The sequence below is a fragment of the Trichomycterus rosablanca genome, chromosome 25, assembly GCF_030014385.1.
Source record: "Trichomycterus rosablanca isolate fTriRos1 chromosome 25, fTriRos1.hap1, whole genome shotgun sequence".
Lineage (NCBI taxonomy): Eukaryota > Metazoa > Chordata > Actinopteri > Siluriformes > Trichomycteridae > Trichomycterus > Trichomycterus rosablanca.
Window position 1 is genome coordinate 186,846 of NC_086012.1, and position 21,309 is coordinate 208,154.

A 21,309-nucleotide genomic window follows, 5' to 3' on the forward strand; every position below is an offset into this window, starting at 1 on the left:
GTGGATGGAATCAGAAGGTTCTAAATGAGTAACTACAGAGCTGGTGAAAAGAGTCAGAAGGTGCTGGATTAGTGGATGCTGAATGGTTGGATGCTGGGTTGATAGACTAAACCAAAAGATCCTGGGTTGGTGAATTGAATCAGAGTGTGGGTTGATGGTTGGGATCAGAAGATGTTAGGTTAGTGGATTTAACCAGAAGCTTCTGCGTTGGTAGACTGAACCAAATAATGATGGGTTGGTTGTTGGGATCAGAAGATGATGGATTGGTGGTTGGGCTCAGAAGATGCTGGGTGAAAGAACTGGATCTGAACATGATGAGTTGGTAGATTGAATCTGATTCTGTGTTTGTAGACTGAACCAAAAGAGGATGGTTGGTGGATTGAACCAGACTTTGGGTGAATGGGTGGATGGATGGGATGCTGGGCTAGAGAATTGGATTGGAACATGATGGGTTGGTAGACAACCAGAAGATGATGGTTGGGATCAGTAGATGATGGTTTGGTTGATTAAACCAGATGATGATGGTTTGGTTGATGGATGGTTGGGATCAGAAGATGATGGTTGGTGGTTGGGATCAGAAGATGCTGGTTTGGTTGATTAAACCAGATGATGATGGTTTGGTGGTTGGGATCAGATGATGATGGTTTGGTGGTTGGGATCAGATGATGATGGTTTGGTGGAGGACATTAGGATTCCACGCTTTGCTCCACGGTGAGTGGCTGGCGGACTGACTGCGTGTGCGTGACGTGTTCAGCTCTGAGGGGGAGGGGCGGAGCGACACCCCCCGAATAAAGGAATAAAATCACCCATTTCCGTTTGGTTCTGGTCGCGGTTCGGTTCTGGTTCGGCGCGGATACCGGGGAGCGGCAGCAGCGGGTGAATGAATTAGCGGGGATGAGGAGGAGCGGGCGCGGCGCCTGAGGATCTACCGGGGGTTTCATCAGCCAGATTCGGACCTGCTGGAGGACGGGAGGACAGGAGGAGGACAGGAGCATCAGCAGGAGCATCAGCAGGAGACACAGGCTGGTCTGATCTGAGAGCTCGGGGTTCATCAGACGCGCTGAAACACCGAGCCGCAGCGGAGCGTCTTTATTCTAGTGTTTATTATAGGAGGGAATAACGGAGCGTCGGTACTGAGGGGGAGTCAACACCGTGATACATCCAGCTCGGTACCGATAAATCCCTCTAACCACTCATCATCATCATTATTATATTATTATCATTATTATTATTATTGATCTGATCTGATAATAAGAGAAGATGTCGGGTCAGACACTGACGGACCGCATCGCCGCAGCGCAGTACAGCCTGACCGGATCAGAAGTGGCCCGGGCTGTGTGCAAGGCCTCCACCCACGAGGTGATGGCGCCCAAAAAGAAGCACCTGGACTGTAAGTACCGACCGATTATACCGATCACACCGATTATATCGACTATCAGTGCTCGATGTGACCGTGCCCAGACTGGATTGCTCACATACACAGATGTACAGGTTACAGACGCACAGTGAGCACGCATGCGCAGACCATCCGTACTGTCACATCCATCCACACATCTACCTACTGTATCTAATGATATACACCACATGTCTATTCAATATGATAATGTATGCTTAAACAGTTTAGGGAAGGACCTTTCACGTTCTAGATCAGCTGTGTACCTGTGCACAAAGCAGGACCGTGAAGCCCTACCTCAACCCCAACTTCAACCCCATTTAACCTTTGGGGCAAATTAGAATGTCAAGTGAGAGCCAGGTCTTCACACCCTACGTCAGTGCCTGATCTCACAAATAAATGAACTAGCACAAATCCCCACAGACAGACTCCAAAAGCCTGAGAAAAGCCCCTCAAGGAGGTGGAGGAGGCAGGTCCATGTTAACGCCTGTTGATTTGGAATCCAGCAAGCTTGCGGTGGTGTCCACATATTTATGATAGAATTAAAGTCAAAACAACCACCGCGGGCGTCACCGTTCACAGTCAAGCAGGTTTCACCAAACCAGCGGTGGGGCTCGAACCTGAGACTTTATTTCTGTATTTTCCTCCCAATCTAGTCATATCCAGCTCCCCAGCTGTATCTGCTTTACTGCTGCACATCCTACATCTAACACACGGCCCCTCCCAAACGTGTGCAGTACGGACCGCTTCTTTTCACCTGCACCAGGCGGGTTCATACAAAGATCAGGATCACATACAGTGTGTGTGTGTGGCTAGCTTAGTGTGTATTTGCGTTTACGAAATGATTTCAAGGACAAGAAAGGTCACAGCGTGGTTATCTCACACACACGTGCGCACACGCACACACACACACACACACACACAAACACACACACACATTTCAATGAGAAAGATGGTATTTAGAATTTATTGACAGCACAGATGGAGGGAGGGTTTCCCAGCTATATTACTCAGCACTGAACACACACACACACACACACACACACACACACACTGAGCGGTGGGATCAATAGTGCAGGAGGTGGTTTTGTGTTTCTTGTGTAATCACTCGGACTCTCACGGCTCTGATCTGAAAAAAAAACCCCAAAGTAAATCAGCAGCTTCAGTGTTTGTACCTCCGTCCTGATAATACTGACTGATATAAACACCTCCATCAGACCCGGGGTCGCCCCCCTCTAACTGTGGGGTGATCCTGTAGTCACAGTCAGTGCTCCGATTCATCTCGTCATGTTATGGTCATCATGGTATGGTCAGGGCTCTACACCACTCCAGCTGAACTGAGCTCTGGAAGCCCGACTCAAGCTGATGAACGTTTTTGTGGAACTTGGTAGTACGTGTTGGGATTTCACACCATGTGACGTGTTAGGCTTCACAGCTGGGCTGTTGTTGCTCCCGGAGGTTTTGAATGGAGCAGGTTTCTGTTCCAGTCTCAGGTCACGTCTGTGATGAGTTCCTCAGGTTCTCCCAGTGTGTGCATTGATGCTCTGGTGCTCTGTCCAGTGTCACCAGACCAGCGCAGACCAGGATGAAGCGAGTAGTAAAAACAGATGAATGAATCGTTGAGAAGGTGTCGTCCTGCACCACTGCTGAAGAGCTCAGTGAGGTTTCTCTATGGTGGCTGCATGGTAGATTGATTTCATGCCCCCGTGGGCACTGAGCGTGGCGTTTGGTGTCAGCATGTACCCGCCACTCACTGCACACGTCCAAACCTGCTGAACCAAACTTCTGCACTCCAGAGGTTTTGTTGGATGGAGATGGTGTGCTCCAGAGCCTGTTTGTATAAAGAGACCCAGAATCGCTGGTTTATTAGACGTCTGTGTCAGTCCCTCTCTCTCTGGTACTCTGTGTGGCACTGTGGGATTGTGGGTAAAATTTCTGCTTCTGGGTATGAACTAAAAATACTTTCATTCTTATTTAATGTGTAGTGAGAAACAGCTCAGCGAGAAGATCAGAGCTTCATTTAGTCTGATTTATTTACACTGAGGAGTTAAAACATTACGACCACACCCTATCCCCCCACCAAAATGTTCATGGCTGTACATAGAGGGATCTGAGGGATCTATTAGATGTGGATATGATGGAGGTTCCTCGTAGTTCACATGTTGAACTCAGCAGATCTGATCAGCATAAAGACATGGGGAACTTTGATCAGGACCAGATCTTTATGATCAACCAACTGGGTTGACCCAATCACCCAAACAGCAGGGGGTGTCACAGGCAGGCGTGGTGATTCCCCACCCACAGCGGTCTGAGAAGGGACGAGCCAGAGGACAGGAAGGCTGGTACGACCAGCAGAAGATCTGCTGTGGATCAAACTGCAGATGATTTTAATCCTGGTGATGAGGTGAACATGGCACATCACAGTGCATTCAACCCTTCTGTACCAGTCAGAGTACCCATGCATCTCCTCTTCCCGTCTGAGTGCTCAAAGGTTCACCCTAAAGAACTCCTACACGGAATCTCTCCAGATTCCCTAAATCTTTTTACAATATTAGGTACAGTAAATGGTGAAAGATCTAAATGATTTGCTAACTTCTTTCTGAACTGATTGATTCTCTGATGTAGTTTGGAACACATTAGTGAGCCACGCCCCATCACCTGGTACCAACTCACCTGCTCACTGTGGAACCTTTCAAACATTCCATCAACTTTTCACTCTTATTCTGCCTCCGTCCCAACTTTTTTGGAGTCTGTTACAGCATCAAATTCTCAACATGTTTTAATTTACAAACTAGACTGAAGCTGTTCAGACAAACATTAGAAATCTTTTATTTCTACTTTTATCAGGTAAATAAAGATGGAAGTGAATGAAACACGTCACACATTCTTCATTATACTGCCTTTTACTAAACGTCCCAACTTTTCTGGAAATGCGAGTGTGTACACTATGTTTCACATTAGATGCAGTTTGGGATGCAGCAGAATCTCACTAACGTGTGCTGTGTAAACAATGTCCACGATCATACATGTGCAGCGACCCGTGGTGTCTCTCTGTATGATGGAGGTATCTCTGACCGATGGTCCGCTCTCCTACAGCGGTCCTGCTGATCCTCTAAACCGTGACGTGACGGTGTAATTATACGTCTCAGGGTCCAAACGCTCCGACGAACTGCAATCTGATTCCCCGACGCCCCGCAGGAAGTGCTTCAGTTGCCATGGATACAGGATTTTCTTTTCACGCGTCTGCTTTACATTCAGAACTGAATCGTGAGTCCTGCAGGTCGTCTGATCTGTACCACCCGTTTAATCGGATACTGAATGAACGGCATGATCAGAAGTATGTGGACACCATGCGTAATGAGCGGGTGTAAATAACCCATGATGCATCTGTGCAGTCGGCATAGACAAACGCTAGCAGTGGAGTGGGTTCGAGATCAGTCGAGCTTTAACACACTGCTGATACACAACAACACTTTTTTGGACTGTTGTTCCAGTTCTGCTGTCGTTCGTTCCTTTTTCCCCTTCCATTATCCTCCTGTATTTGCAGCCATAGCAGCCTCCACTCCTTTGGAAAGGCTTTTCCATGTAGGTTTTTCCTGGAATCCATGATGCAGTGGATCTGAATAACTTTGGGTCTTTACGTGACACAATATTGATTTGAGTCCTCAGACCTGCAGACGAGCAGAAAAGTGAAACTCATGACCAGCGTTATTGATGCAGACGATCAAAGTTCTTCTGAACCTCAGAGATCTCAGATCTTTCATTTCTGTGTTTCTCTTGATCAGATCTGATCCAGGCTACTCAGGAGTCCAACGTGAACATTCCTCAGATGGCTGATACGCTGTTCGAGAGGGCAGGTAACGCCAGCTGGGTCGTCGTCTTCAAAGCTCTGGTCACCACACACCATCTCATGGTCCACGGTAACGAGGTGAGGAAACCTGCAATCAATCTATCAATCAATTTATCAATAACATCAGATCATGTTCTCCCCTCCAGAATTCCTCCCTTTAACTGCTGGAGCAGCTTGTTTGTTTACACTCTACCCCTTCCTTTTTACTATGTGTGATTGACGTAATGTTGGGAAGCTCAGATTCCTAAAATACGATTAAATTCCATCATGAGGAAAAAATTATGATTTAGAAACAGAAAATGTTCACTATAACGCCAAAAGTATGTGGACACCTGTCCATGAGCTATGTGGACATGAGCTTTAATAAGGAGCTTTCGCTCTTTGCAGCTAGAACAGCCTCTACTCCTCTGCAAAGACTTTGCAAAACGTTATTACATATTTAGTGTTAGTTCTGACGTTGACTCTGTGTGTGTGTGTGTGTGTGTGTGTGTGTGTGTTGTTTTTTAGAGATTTATTCAGTTTCTGGCCTCCAGAAACACTCTGTTTAACCTCAGCAACTTCCTGGATAAGACTGGATCACATGGTGAGTGGATGAACTGATCATGGTGGTACGATATATCGTCTGTTATGATTCTGATATATTTAAATGTATTTTTGTTGTTGTGTGTTTTGTGTGTTTCAGGTTACGACATGTCGACGTTTATCCGCCGTTACAGCAGATATCTGAACGAGAAAGCCTTCTCCTACAGACAAATGGCTTTTGATTTCGGACGAGTCAAAAAAGGGTGAGCGTTTCCAAACAGCTCCTGCACGTCCTCATTTCAAGCTTGCAAATCTCAGGTCTGCTATCGGCCGAGAAGGCGCCTACACAGACATGATCGGCTGTGTCTGAGGGTGGGTGGGCTGAAGGGATTCCACATCACTGCTGCAAATGCGGCCTCTGCTGGCTGCACAGAGATGGTAAATCATGGAATAATGGTTTCTACACCAGCAAAATAATAAATCACAGTGTGTGTGTGTGTGTGTGTGTGTGTGTGTGTGTGTGTGTGTGTGTGTGTGTGCGTTTTATCAGAAATGATGGTGTGATGAGAACGATGGCGACAGATAAATTACTGAAAGGAATGTCCACACTGCAGAGTCAGATCGACGCCCTGCTTGAGTTTGAGGTAAGTCTTTCATCAACACTGTCTGGCCAAAAGTATGTGGACGCCTGACCATGAGTGTGTTGGATATCATTCTAAATCTTCCTCCTTTCCTAAAGGAAGATTTTATTTACCTGATTTTTGGGTGTGGCTTTAACTCAATAATCAGGATGTGTCAGCATACTTTTGGCTGTACAGTGTGTTAACTTTAATAGATAAATAATTAATCACTAATTCTTCTTGTATGTATTAATATGTTCCATGTTTTTGGGGTTGTTTTCAGGTGCACCCTAAAGACCTGGTGAACGGTGTGATTAATGCAGCATTTTTAATGCTCTTCAAGGATCTGATTAAATTATACACCTGTTATAACGATGGAATTATTAATTTACTAGGCAAGTCCAAACCTCCAAACCTTTCCTCCTGTGTTCCAGTATAAAAGTGACCTGGTGTTTTTGATTACTGGTTTTATTTTCTTGTTTCCTCTCCTGTAGAGAAGTTTTTCAGTATGAAGAGAGGACAGTGCAAAGACGCTCTGGAAATCTACAAAAGATTTCTGACACGAATGACCAGAGTCTCAGAGTTTCTCAAAATAGCCGAGGTGACCAACAGAGTTATCACATAAAACACACGTATTAAGAACCACTATTATTTTACATTTCAGTTTAGAATAGCAGGTTCACTGGAGAAGGTATCAGGACATTATGAAGTGCTGTTATTGGCGTTTACAGCCTCATGGCGTCTGAAATTTTGGGACTGAGATCAGTCTCGTTCCTTTTGGCAAGTTGGAGGTGTTTGCTGTGGTTCTGTAGCTGGAGTGTGAAGCTCCTTCAGGTTCAGCATTAAGCTTCTTGTGTGGAATCGACTAATGAGAACGTCTGGTACAACTATTTACACCAGAATGTTTACCATCCAGAACAAAACTGGAATGGCAGAAACACCTCCTGGACAGGGTCCCATTTAATTACAGGGTGCCATTTATTTACAGGATGCCAATCGATTACATGGTGCCAATCAATTACAGGATGCCAATCGATTACATGGTGCCAATCAATTACAGGATGCCAATCGATTACATGGTGCCAATCAATTACAGGGTCAGGCCCATTTAATTACAGGGTGCTAGTTCATTACAGGGTGGTCCACTTTTTTGTTTATATTTCTAAAGACAAATTTAAAGTGAATAAACGTTTATACACTGAAGAGGTTAAATTCTGGATTCTTCACTGGGTGAAACTGAAATGTGGAATCAGATGTGACGATGCAGCTTTGTGTATAATTATACGTTTATAAACTTTATATATCATTAAATAACATGAAACTTTCTTATTTTCTTAACAGCAAGTTGGAATCGACAAGAACGACATTCCTGAACTCACTCAGGTAAAGATTTGTGTGTTTGTTAGCATGATGTTATGGATGTTATTTAGCATCACTGGCACAATAAGATTAGTAATGAATAATTATTAAATCTGGTATGTGGGGCATGTTTACCTGGCACGATTATTAGTAAGAGTAAATAAAATAAAGGATTATAAACTCCGGGTTGAGCTAATCAAGATGTCGGGTGCGTCAGTAATAATCGTGCTAAAATGGACGTTTATTCATCATGAGAGGACAAATTCAGATAGATTTATTGACCAGACAGACCGAGCTGTGGAGCTGCCAACATGTCGTTTATTAAACATCAAAACTCATTTAAGCTTTAATGTGATGCTGACAAAACGGAATCAATCAAACGAGCGATTTCAAAGTAAAAGAGAGAGAGAGAGAGAGAGAGAGAGAGAGACAAGCGTTTAAACTAAATCCATGATAGAAGTTCCACCATAAAAATGGAACATCCTTCACTGACAGAGAACATGCAATATGATGCCTCAGTCACTGTTCTGAGAAGCTTCTCACAAGATTTTGAAGTGTGTCTGTGGAATTTGTGCCTATTCATTCAAAAGAGTCGAGAAAGCATCAGTTGATGTTCCGGTTCTTCCCAGAACTGTTGAGTGGGGTGAGGTCAGGACTCTGTGCAGGACTCTGGAGCTTCTTCATGTCTTTTTAGAGCTCGCTCAGGCTGGAACAGGAAAGGGCCTTCCCTAAACTGTTGCTGCAAAGTTATAAGTGATTTATTACTCCTGTTAGCAATTATTGTGGCTGAAACACATGAATTCAGTATTTAGGGAGTCTCAATATTTGTATGGCACACTTTACTGCACACTTCATCTTGCTTTACCAAACAGCTCTAACCTAGCAGCTCTGGCTTCACCCATTTTTTAGGAGATTGTCCAGCCAGTCATTGATTTATTGAGTTTGATGTGATGTGGTTTTAGGCCCCTGAGAGTCTACTGGAGTCTCTGGAGACGCATCTGAACACCCTGGATGGTAAAAGAGGGTGAGTACCATCAGCTTTGTGGATGTGGGTTTAAACCAGGGGTGCATTTAGTCTCCTTCTGGCCAAATTTCCTTTACCTGTGTGCAGTACTCTATATAAAGAAATAAAGAAACTGGGCCGTTAGCTGCTCAAGCTTTTAAAAAGTCATTATGGGAAATGTAGTGCCTGTAGTGAATGTATCTGGCGTGTCCTGTAGTGTAGTTACTAGAGGAAATGGAAAAGTTTTATGGATTTCTGATTGACTTTTACTGGAGCACAAGCGCCTCTGGATTGAATCTGATGATGTCCGGGGGTTGAATCATTCAGTGTGATGTTAATGAGGACTGCTGTGTTTAGTACTGTTGAGCACAGGGGGGTTAGGTTTGAGGGTTTGAGGGTTTGAGGTTTGCTTTTGAAAGGTGGGTGTCTGGGTTGAGTGTGTTTGGTTATTAAGTTAAAGCTTCAGTGTTTATGGGTTCTGGTTGGTTCAGGGATTTTGGTGTTTAGTAATGCAGGGCTATTCAAGGTACAACAGTGCACTGTGTAGCCAATGTGATCTAATTTTTTAGACACTTTTTTTTTTATTTCTGATTATTTTTATAGTGACACTTTATACGTGTGTAATTAATTTTCCCCTCTGTGTTGTGTTTACAGTGATGAGTAAGTATGGAAGTGAATGCTCATCAGTGTTGATGCATTCCAACACTCGTATTTCTGTTCTTACACACAGTGTTTGTTTTTGATTGTGCAATTCTACACATCAGCATTTTAAACTGGAGTTTAGTGCAGATGTGTAGAATTGGTGTGAATGTAGCTCGTCTGATCCAGTATGAACTGTGTGTTACGTGTTATGTGAGAATGCAGCAGGTTTGGTGACGATATGTGGTCCGTGATGTGATGTCAGCAAAAATAAAAGCAATAATTTTATAATTAATAATAATTATAAATAAATTCTATTAATAAATTATATGATTATGTATCATGATGAGATTTTTGCTGCTTGTATTATCATACCGATATATATCGTCACATCCCTGGAACGATGTGCATCATGTCCAGTTTTCTTTCATCACACGCTGATAATGAATTCTGTCACGTTTTCACATCAGTGCTGTGAAATAATCATGTAAAAATAATCATGTAAAAATAATCATGTAAAAATAATGGTGCAGGTTATTTTTGCGTTTGCATCCGTGCATGTGAAGTGAGAGTGACGTGAGATTTCAGGAAACTGAACGATTTTAATCCTGAAATAAACAGAAAAGCTCGACGTGATGAAGGTTCTAACATAAACTCATTGTTTTTATTTCTTCTTTTGCTTGATTAACAGTTTTTTAATTATAAATGTGAGTTTCAAACAAATTACTCATTTATATTTTCTACTCTTTTATTTTTAGATCGCCGACTAAGGTAAGAATGTTTAATTATTTAATAAATTATTTAACACTGTGGATACTGACCTGCAGTTTCTCTAGAATCAAATCAAATGAACCAGCAAACTTGATAGTAATACAGATGTTTGTGTTTGTGTGTAGAAAAGTTCTACAGCCAGTAATGGAACTCCTACAGTGACTCCAGTAAAGACAGTAGAAGAAGTTTTAGCTCCAGAACCAGAACCCCCAGCAGGAGCAGCAGCAGCAGAACCGCCCAGTACAACCACACCAGCCACAGTCACAGTAAAGTGTGTAGAACGTGAGCAGATCTTCTCTGTGTGGAGAACGTTCAGTCCTGATGTTAACATGCTGATGTTTTACCTCCTGCAGGAGTGGATTCAGTGATCTGGTGGATTTTGATCTGTTGGCCCCGAGTGCTGGTGCTGCAGCCGCTCCGACGTCTGCGTGGGGTGGTGAGATCACAGACCGTCAGCTCTCTCCTTTAGATTACATTAAATTAATTACCTTTTATTACATTAAATTATTTATTAACACATTAATATTATTATTATAAATCCATGATGTACACTCATACCATCCTCTCTCTCTCTCTCTCTCTCTCTCTTTTGTCACTCTGGGTTCAGATCTGCTGGGTGAAGGTGAGTAAAGACGTGCAATACTATCTGTCTGTCTGTCTGTCTGTCTATCTATCTATCTATCTATCTATCTATCTATCTATCTATCTATCTATCTATCTATCTATCTATCTATCTATCTATCTATCTATCTATCTATCTATCTATCTATCTACACAAATACCCCCCTGTGGAGGCTTTACGTTACACCTTGTAAGCCACAGTGGGGGCAGATCGTCACTTTTTTTATTAATGAAGTACATTTCATTTAGTTTTAATGCATTGTTTATGGTGTTACTGGTCAGGAAGTGCTGCTGATCTCCTGGAATCTCACCACAACCATTCTGTGTCTCTAGTTTAGACAGAATAGTGAGGAGAACAGTAAACATCCAGTAAGCGGCAGTTCTTAATATAAGAGGTTACAGGAGATTGGCAGGACTAGTTCTAAAGTTGCCTGGTCTGATAAATCTGGTCAGAATTAGTTGTAAACAGAACGAATTCATCGACCCGACCTGCGCTGTGTGAAGAGTTCAGACTTGTGCTGCTGGTGTGGTGAATGTTTTTTTGGTGAATGAGTTTTGTTGCTATGATGTACTATACGGCACCACACTCCTCTATACGGCACCCTTATAACGCTTCATTACATGACGTACCACCCTCTAGTATGCTATATAGCACTGTATTACATTTTGCTCTCTGTGTTTCTCGCCCAGTTCCCGCTGCTAGCTCTTCTGAAGCGTTGCTCTCCAAGTCTGAATCTGTCGCTCCCGTCGAAGCTACTGAAACGGACGATGCTGCGGCGGCCGAACCTGCGGCTATTGTTATTGCTTCTGCGACTTCTGCTGCTGGCGCTAATGCTAATGCTGGCGCTAGCGCTGTTGCTCCTGCCACGACCTCCTCGTTCTCAGACATGGACCTGTTTGGAGGTCAGCTAAGCTATGCTACGCTAGGCTAAATGCTTTCCTGCATCCATTCTGTCAAGTGTGTGTGAGGCTTTTCTTTTTATGTTCACAATGGCTTTTGTTTGTTCTGTTTGTTTGTTGTGTGTGTGTGTGTGTGTGTGTGTGTGTGCAGATGCATTCGGCCCGAGTGATGGATCCGAGGGTGGAGCTCCAGCTGCAGCTGCTGATGTTTTTACAGGATCTGGTGGGTTCAAACACAGGGGCGTGTTAGCATTTAGCAATAGCATAGTGAATACACTATATAGCCAAAAGTATGTGGACACCCAACCTATGTAACAGCCTTTATGCTTCTGAAAGAATTTCCACAGGAGTTTGGAGTGTGGCTGTGGAGATCTCTGCATATTTGTGAAGTTGGATGACAGTGCCTGGCATTCACATTTGGCATTCCAGTTCATCCCAAATTGGGTGTAATGGGGTTAAGGGTTCTGTGCATCAGACTCATCAGACTCACGTCACTTTGGACCTCAGCTTACACACAGTAGCAGTGGTGTCCACATACTTTTGGCTTATAGTATTCAGATGTTTTTGTTACGACTGAATCCATTTCATGCATTTTGTGACTTCCGGTTCGTCCTGAAGTCGTAAGCTTTCATCTTTTCATCTCTCTGTTATTTAACACCCCTCCACCTTCACCCCCTCCCCCCCTCCTGTTTGCCCCTGAAGACCCCTGGGCCCCCTCTGAGGGGAGCGTGGAGGTGGCCCTGGAGCTCGACCTTTTTGCCATGAAGCCTGCAGAGGGCGACAGCGAGAGCCCCGCGAACGGAGAGCCGAGCGTCACGCCCACCGCCGCCCCCGAAAGCACCCCAGAAACCTCCCCACCTGCCCCCTCCGCCCCCGCCGCACAGTCAGCGCCGCCTCCGACACTAGACCTGTTCGGAGGTAAACGCAGCTCTCATTTTATTATTGATTTGCATTGTGACGACGATAACGAGCTTAATTATTTACTTTTAATTGCTGAATCGAACTCGACCAGCTGATAAACTTCACGAATCACAGCAGAGCCGCTCTACAGGTCCAGGCAAAAGTTTTGGCACCCCTCCACGCCTCATTAGGAGCTGTCAGGAACTCCTCCACTCTTTAAACTGACTTCTCAAAGCAGCTAACGGAGGGATTTTAAAATACAGCTCACTGATGCCTGTATATCAGGAAACGTCTACAAACAAATATAGAATCTCTAGTGTTCAAGATGAAATGAAAAGTCTGTAGAATTAAAATGTACCTTATATAACAGCAGGGCACTGATGGAATCGTGAAAAAAAGCATTAGTGAAGCGTTTGGTAAATGGAACACCAGCCTTTAACTCCATGGGTGAATCTTATATGATTTGGGGTTGTGTGGGAGCCGGTGACACTGGAAACATTACATTTACTGGATGGAAGATTTTAATTTCTCTAAATAAAAGCTGGTTTAATATCTATGATCAGACGTAGCCGGGCGTGGCCCAAACCATCTCATTTTCCTTGTTTTTGATTTATCAGCTGGTCAGTGTGTTTGATTCAGACGTGATGAACTGCTCTGCATTTTGTTTTTCTTTTAAAGATGACAGTTTGCATTTCTGTCATTTCTGGTTAGCATTTGTTAGCATTTTTAGGGGCCTATGATGCTAATAAATGCTACGACTCTTGCTACTTGTGCATATTTGATCTAGTTTTATTGCTGATTGGTCTTAAGCGGGATGTTTTGCAGCGTATGAAGGTTCGTGGTGACACTTTCTTAATCTTAATTGTAATATCTGCTGAGTTAAAAATATACACACAGCACCTTAGATGATTAACCTGGAGGTGTCACAACTTTTATTAATTAGTCTGTGGCATTAATGATTATGTTTGACTGTATTTGGTAGCTTCTCTGTGCCCGTATAAACAGGGCCAGCTTGACTGCACATATTACAATACATGGAACAATGGTTTCTTGCCAGGGTTGGGATGAAAACCTTTTGCTTATTACCATATGCATAGTGAGAATGAGTTCAGGTTGCCATGTACTCCAATAACGACCAACAAACAGCTCTGAAATGAATTCAGAACTGCTGGAATGGGGTGCCACTGTTCACAGTCAAGCAAGCTTTACACAAAAAAGCTCCAAGAGCTTCACACAAAAAAGGAGCTTCTGTGTGGAACTCCTCACCTGAAGTGTGTTGCTGAACACAAGGAGGAGGCACATTTACTGACAGTGTGGACTTTCTTCCTGACCTTGGCACAGAGACCACTGTTCCATGTTATTTCTGATGGCCGCAGATTAACCTTTTGCTTTTGTTTGAATAAATCTTTGATCTTCTTAGTAAGTGTGACTGAAGTTTCATGTCCATGAGAATGAAGTTGAGGATCTGATGTATATTCTGAAGCGATAACCCGTGTGTGTGTGTTTGATTGTAGACGTGTTTGATTCTGTACCTGATCAAAACTCCTCCACGGAGTCCAAAGCTGCAGTTACTCCTACTAACCTAGATCTGTTCGGTGCAGGTACAGGAGACGTTCTCAACGTTACGTCTGTCTGAGTCTCGTACCGTCTCGTTTTGTTTCTGATCCTCGTGGTGTGGTGGTACTTTGTGCTCTCGGTGACAGACTTGTGCATGTTGTACCAGCCTGTAGAAGCATGTTCCTTTTTCTTTCCACCTGGTTCTGTTTCTGTTAACACTTCAGTGGTTCTGGTTCTGGTTCTCGGTCTGTCATTAAGCCATCAACACGGTTCTGGAGCCTAATCTTAAACCAATGGGTCAGAAATAATTACTGGTAAAAAAAAATAGATCCAAATCAGTCATGTCAAACCATCCTGAAATGGGTTCAGCAGCGCAGACAGCCACATGTAGCTCTTAGGACTTCTTTCCAGCAGTTCAAAACACCCCAGACAGCTCGTCTGGACCAGAATAACTCTGGAATTTTGACTGGTTCCGTTCAGGATTCTTAGAACCTTGGTGTTATTCAGGGAACCAACCTCTTTTGCACCAGCTTTTATTGGAACCAAGGTTTTGTCATCAACAGAGGGCGCTGTAGTAATGAGATGTCTACAACCTGACACGCTCATGGATGTCGTCTCTATGTTTGGTGAAAATTAGATGCTTGAACTAAAACAAAGGGCATTGAGAGAACTGAATCAAACACTAAACCTATTTCTGAACCGTAGTTTTGAGTCTGTTATGGAATGAAGCTCTCCTAACCCCAGACATCTAATCACATCAGAGATTCAGTTGGGCCATGACTAACAGATCACAGAGACCTGCTCTTCAAGGACACCACTTCAATCTAGCCATGTAGGTAGAAAGGTTTAATATCGAGGGTTGCTCCTCATGCGGTGACAGTTACCGTCAGCTCAGTGGAATTTGGAACACAGGGTTTGAGATCAGACTCCAGCGCTACGTTGGTGGAACACTGATGCATGACCTGTTCCTTCTCTCCTCACTTCTTATCTTTCTTCCTCCTGCTCTCCGTCATTCCTTGTTCTCCATGAAGATCTTCCTGCTGTATCCCGGGGCCCTTCGCCCCTACCTGAGTCCACCGGAACAGCCGATCTTCTTTCCGGTGAGGTTCCCATTCGTCTCAGCTTTTCTTCTCACAGATTTAATGCTGTGTGTAATGGAAGCTCATTTTGCAGATTTGGGCATCACACGTTTCCTGTAATCAGCAGAATGTTTGTGATGGAACGTCTGGAGGAACTGAATCTGATTATTTACGTGTTTCTGAAACAGATTCCTTTATGGATCCGGCTCCAACAGTTCCTGTTGCCCCAGAATCTCCTCCCAAACCTGAAGCTCCTGTACTGGATCTATTGGGTGTGTAACCACAGACACATTACACACAAGTTTGCATCAGTATATATAAATAATATATATAAAATTATAGGAAAATATAGAGTATTTACATGGTGATTTGGATATATACCCAAATGTAACCGGTATCATAGTTGAGAAGGAAAAAAGCCTGGCAGTGCCAAGTGTCTGTGAGCTTGTGTAGCGCCCTCGAGAGTGTGGAGTGTGTGTGTATCTCATTAATAAACAATCTCTGGATCCACTATGATGGTTCTCAGATACGTTTGGAGAACCTGCTGTGGAATCGAACTCTTCTGTGTCGAACACCGCTGAAGATCTGCTGGGAGGTGCGTTTACACACCTCACACGCTCCTCATTCCACATTCCACTGACGAGTGTTAACGTTTCTCCGGTCCGTGCTAACGTTCACCTTCATGTCCTCACCCAGGTTTAATTTCACCGGTGGCTCCTGCTGCTGCCCCGATTCCCCCAGTAACCCCAGCGCCTGTAGCCCAGGCCGACCTGCTGGATACAGGGTTTGATGCTTTAGGCCTGACCCCTGCAGCGACTGACTCAGCACTGGCACCGGCTTCCACAGCGCCTTCTGGAGGATTCAACCCAGCAGGTAGGATTTAGGTTTCACCAAATTGGGATTAAACCTGGTTACTCATCTGTGCTAATCTGACCTGTGTGTGTGTGTGTGTGTGTGTGTAGTGTTTGATGGATTAGGGGACCTCCTCATGCCATCCATAACCCCCCAAAGTACAGGTGGCAGCACCCCCATCGCCCCTGCAGCATCTCCTATGATCGCACCAGTGGTGTCTCCAGCAATGGCCCCACTGGTGGCCCCGGCAGTCACACCCACTACACCTGCCATGGTGCCAACCGCAGCTCCACCCACTAAAGCCCTCAGTGTAGATTTGGATGAATCACTGGCAAACCTGGTTGGAAGTAAGCAGCACCTAACGATTACGTTATTTATTATGGCTGTTACGATTTATTATTATTATTTATGATTTTATTCTGTATTTTGCAGATCTGGGGATGGGCCAGAAAAAGTAATACTTTTTCTACTTTAATACTTTTTTTAAAATAAGACGTCTGACACGCTCATACTCAGGTGTTCAAATACTTTTGTCCATATAGTGTGTGTATTTGTGTTGCAGGGATGGTGAAAAGAAGCTGACCGGTGGAGTAAACTGGACCCCTCATGTTGCCCCTACCAGCTGGAGTGCACCACCCATGGTACCTTCTTCATATCGCCACAGCAAAACATTCTATCATGCACTAATTATTAATTATAATTGGTTCATGGCTCATTGTTATTTTACATTTATTAATTACTGCTTGTTTTTAGCCTGGTGCTACAGCTGGAGCGCCCCCTGCTGGTACAATGCCACCACCCATGAGTGCACAGCCTGCCTTTGGCATGGTATGAATTTTATGAAATCATAATATGATTATTATGATAATATAGACAGTGTGAGGCAGGATCCAATCTAAGCAATCTACTTTAACGTTGAAGTTATTAAAGCTGTAGCTAGTCATGCAAACCATAGAGTCAGAACAGCTCAGAAACTAAGAGATTAATAAATAAATGTAGTCATTTATACATCGAACACAATACAGAGAGCATTAATACCGATAGTACTATTACTTCAGCCTCTTTTTATCTTTTAAGCCTGTGAGAGCCCTTTATGAAGAGGGTTGCCAGATATGAATTCCCACAAGAATATATATGTACAGTGTATCACAAAAGTGAGTACACCCCTCACATTTCTGCAAATATTTCATTATATCTTTTCATGGGACATCACTATAGACATGAAACTTGGATATAACTTAGAGTAGTCAGTGTACAGCTTGTATAGCAGTGTAGATTTACTGTCTTCTGAAAATAACTCAACACACAGCCATTAATGTCTAAATAGCTGGCAACATAAGTGAGTACACCCCACAGTGAACATGTCCAAATTGTGCCCATATGTGTCATTGTCCCTCCCTGGTGTCATGTGTCAAGGTCCCAGGTGTAAATGGGGAGCAGGGCTGTTAAATTTGGTGTTTTGGGTACAATTCTCTCATACTGGCCACTGGATATTCAACATGGCACCTCATGGCAAAGAACTCTCTGAGGATGTGAGAAATAGAATTGTTGCTCTCCACAAAGATGGCCTGGGCTATAAGAAGATTGCTAACACCCTGAAACTGAGCTACAGCATGGTGGCCAAGGTCATACAGCGGTTTTCCAGGACAGGTTCCACTCGGAACAGGCTTCGCCAGGGTCGACCAAAGAAGTTGAGTCCACGTGTTCGGCGTCATATCCAGAGGTTGGCTTTAAAAAATAGACACATGAGTGCTGCCAGCATTGCTGCAGAGGTTGAAGACGTGGGAGGTCAGCCTGTCAGTGCTCAGACCATACGCCGCACACTGCATCAACTCGGTCTGCATGGTCGTCATCCCAGAAGGAAGCTGACGCACAAGAAAGCCAGCAAACAGTTTGCTGAAGACAAGCAGTCCAAGAACATGGATTACTGGAATGCCCTGTTGTCTGACGAGACCAAGATAAACTTGTTTGGCTCAGATGGTGTCCAGCATGTGTGGCGGCGCCCTGGTGAGAAGTACCAAGACAACTGTATCTTGCCTACAGTCAAGCATGGTGGTGGTAGCATCATGGTCTTGGGCTGCATGAGTGTTGCTGGCACTGGGGAGCTGCAGTTCATTGAGGGAAACATGAATTCCAACATGTACTGTGACATTCTGAAACAGAGCATGATCCCCTCCCTTCGAAAACTGGGCCTCATGGCAGTTTTCCAACAGGATAACGACCCCAAACACAACCTCCAAGATGACAACTGCCTTGCTGAGGAAGCTGAAGGTGAAGGTGATGGACTAAACCCAATTGAGCACCTGTGGCACATCCTCAAGTGGAAGGTGGAGGAGTTCAAGGTGTCTAACATCCACCAGCTCCGTGATGTCATCATGGAGGAGTGGAAGAGGATTCCAGTAGCAACCTGTGCAGCTCTGGTGAATTCCATGCCCAGGAGGGTTAAGGCAGTGCTGGATAATAATGGTGGTCACACAAAATATTGACACTTTGGGCACAATTTGGACATGTTCACTGTGGGGTGTACTCACTTATGTTGCCAGCCATTTAGACATTAATGGCTGTGTGTTGAGTTATTTTCAGAAGACAGTAAATCTACACTGCTATACAAGCTGTACACTGACTACTCTAAGTTATATCCAAGTTTCATGTCTATAGTGTTGTCCCATGAAAAGATATAATGAAATATTTGCAGAAATGTGAGGGGTGTACTCACTTTTGTGATACACTGTATGTATTACAGATAATAAAGCTAACTTAGGTAAGCAGGATAAAGGGGGACTTGGCAACTTAAGACTCTAATGTGGCTGTGGGTTCCATTTAAGCTTCAGAATATAAAGGAATAAAATAAATAAATTTATAATTATAACGTTTCCCCCCTTCAGCCCCCCACTGTAGGGGCAGGAGCTCCCATGATGCCTCAGCAGATGATGATGGGCCAGCCCATGATGAGACCACCATTCGCCGGAGCTGCTGCACCAGTAAATATTTACACACACACACACACACACACACACACCCCTATTGTGTGAATGATAGTCATTTTATACATAGTGAAAACTGAATTGTTCTTAGTGTCTCTCTCTCATTTTCTCTCTCTCTCTCTCTCTCTCTCTTTCTCTCTCTCTCTCTCTCAGCTTTCTCCAGGTCCGGCAGTTCAGAACCCTAAAAAACCCCCAACTAAAGATCCACTCGCTGATCTAGACATTAAAGATTTCTTATAAACGTTGAGGTATCGATTCATCTCATCTTTTACCCACATTAATCATATTAAAATCATATAAAGTATTTCTCCTGCTTACTAAAAAAAATGAATTATTAATAAAAACATGTACATGCTGGTAACATAAACAGCATTTGATGTCCAAATTTAATTGACGACCCCGTTTATGTCTTTTCTCTCCCAGTGCTTACAGGCTGGGCTCCGGCGAGAGAGACGAGGTGCCGATTGTTTACACCCAAACTCACCTGAAGATCCTGCAGCTAGCTCCACCCCTCGTTTATTAACCACGCCTGTACACCTGATACGTTTGCCCCGCCCCTTTTACCTGCACCATGTAATGTTGTAGCACAAACTGTGAAAAGTAGAAAAACCCTGGAAACATGACGAACAGACGAGTGTGATCATCTCCATGTCATCTTCAAACTGTGTGTGTGTGTGTGTGTGTGTGTGTGTGGATGGATGATCTCCTGTTGGGCCAAACTTCCTGTTTTCTGTGCGTTTTGGAGCCGTGTGTGACGTGTAATTGGAAAATTTTTGCTCTTCTGTGTATCTGTGGATGACGTGAATCTGACGTGAATCTGGTGTTCACCTTCCGTTAATGGTTATAAACAGATTTCTTTATGAATATGACTTAATGATATACATATGCAGTAAATACGTATCATATCCAGACTTTTCAAAATTCTGTACGAACCCTCTTACATGTCGGCCTACATGTCGGTTTTTGGATCGTTGTCGTGTTTTAAGCCCCAAAATCTTGAAAGCTGATTTATTTGCTTTGTAGAGGATTAAATAGAATTTATTTCACCCCATACTGGTGGTAGATACGGTGTGTGAGAGTTTGTGTGTGAGTTTTTGGGAAAGGTTGAACACTATTACGGTTATGTAATGTAGAAAGAATGGAAAATAAAAACCGTAGTAAACGTTCCTGTAGAAACTATCATCTCCAGTTATCCGCTGGTTGATTTTTCTCTGTAAAAGTGGTAAAAATATCCATGTCAATTTACAGATTTTTTTGAGATGAGTTTATTTATATCTATTTATTTTTTATTAATTTATTGAAATATTTATGGTCCCACCCAATGCATGTAAAACCTTTTCCTTTTAGGATGCAATAAATTAAATCCAAGATCAAACAAACTCCTGAACTTGATTTAGTCTGCTTTATTTTAATGGATTTTCAAACAATCTAATGGATTTCACACAAAATGCACACAGCCAGCTCCAAAAGTATATAGACGCTCATTCTGATCAGTGTATTCAGCTATTTCAGTCACACCTTTGAGATGAACTGGAATGCCAACTGTGAGTGTATCCTATATTAATTTATGAAGGCTAAAATAATAATAGAACATACATATAAGTGAAAATACCAATATAGTAGTAATAAAAATCCAATAAGAACAGTAGTGTATATAAGCCTGTAACTGTGTGTTACCTCAGAACAGCGTCTCTTGTTTACAGGCGGATTTTTATGACATTTCTGAGGTAAAATTGACTTAAAAACTCACTGAATTTCAGAAATACTTATAAATATTGTTGTTGTTTAGAGTACTTTATTATTTATTTTTGGTGATTGCTGAGTGAGTAGTGCGCTTTGTTTCACCGTCTTTCATCCAAATACAAAGGAGTGAATCTGGTGAGTTTTCTCCTCATAGCATTTCAGTGTGAGCTAATGTTGAGTATATTTATGTTAAGTTTCTTATAGATAGTCTGAATATTCTTAGAATTCACCAAGAACTAGTGAATAATGAATGCTGTGAACAATATGTAAATATTTAGAGTTGTGTTGTGGGTATGAGATGAATCAATAATCTATATTCTAGCTATGGAAGCATGTCAAGTATTAACTTAGTTTTTATTTAATAGCCTCGTAAACATTCAAGATATAAACATATAAACTAAACCGTTACATTTGTGTGTGTTGTTTGGTTGTTTTGTCTCTTGTTATGGTGGATTTTATGCATGTCCACACATTTTGCATTATTGAAGTGAAATATAAACATACTTTAAAGCTGAT

General features: G+C 43.1%; 1 protein-coding gene across 1 annotated transcript; it reads left to right on the top strand.

The window, feature by feature from the left end:
• The first annotated feature begins 1,255 nt into the window (after nucleotides 1–1,255).
• snap91a (synaptosome associated protein 91a) lies at nucleotides 1,256–20,423 on the top strand. Its single transcript, XM_062987915.1, has 28 exons — nucleotides 1,256–1,390; nucleotides 5,179–5,321; nucleotides 5,751–5,826; nucleotides 5,926–6,028; nucleotides 6,316–6,409; nucleotides 6,669–6,780; nucleotides 6,880–6,986; nucleotides 7,727–7,768; nucleotides 8,707–8,768; nucleotides 10,145–10,157; nucleotides 10,283–10,428; nucleotides 10,511–10,593; nucleotides 10,765–10,779; nucleotides 11,469–11,681; nucleotides 11,830–11,901; nucleotides 12,381–12,596; nucleotides 14,093–14,179; nucleotides 15,167–15,235; nucleotides 15,403–15,486; nucleotides 15,741–15,809; nucleotides 15,911–16,087; nucleotides 16,177–16,413; nucleotides 16,499–16,520; nucleotides 16,629–16,707; nucleotides 16,820–16,894; nucleotides 18,952–19,047; nucleotides 19,204–19,298; nucleotides 19,474–20,423. Exons 1-27 carry the CDS (start codon nucleotides 1,261–1,263, stop codon nucleotides 19,288–19,290), a joined length of 2,709 nt encoding a protein of 902 aa, XP_062843985.1. The 5' UTR covers nucleotides 1,256–1,260; the 3' UTR covers nucleotides 19,291–19,298; nucleotides 19,474–20,423.
• The last annotated feature ends 886 nt before the right edge of the window (nucleotides 20,424–21,309 follow it).

Bases quoted from the DNA above. Each gene is read 5' to 3' on its own strand.
- snap91a (XM_062987915.1), top strand. From the start codon at position 1,261: ATGTCGGGTCAGACACTGACGGACCGCATCGCCGCAGCGCAGTACAGC. The intron at 7,769-8,706 runs GTAAAGATTTGT...ATGTGGTTTTAG, and splicing joins ACATTCCTGAACTCACTCAG to GCCCCTGAGAGTCTACTGGA. The intron at 15,487-15,740 runs GTGTGTAACCAC...GATGGTTCTCAG, and splicing joins TCCTGTACTGGATCTATTGG to ATACGTTTGGAGAACCTGCT.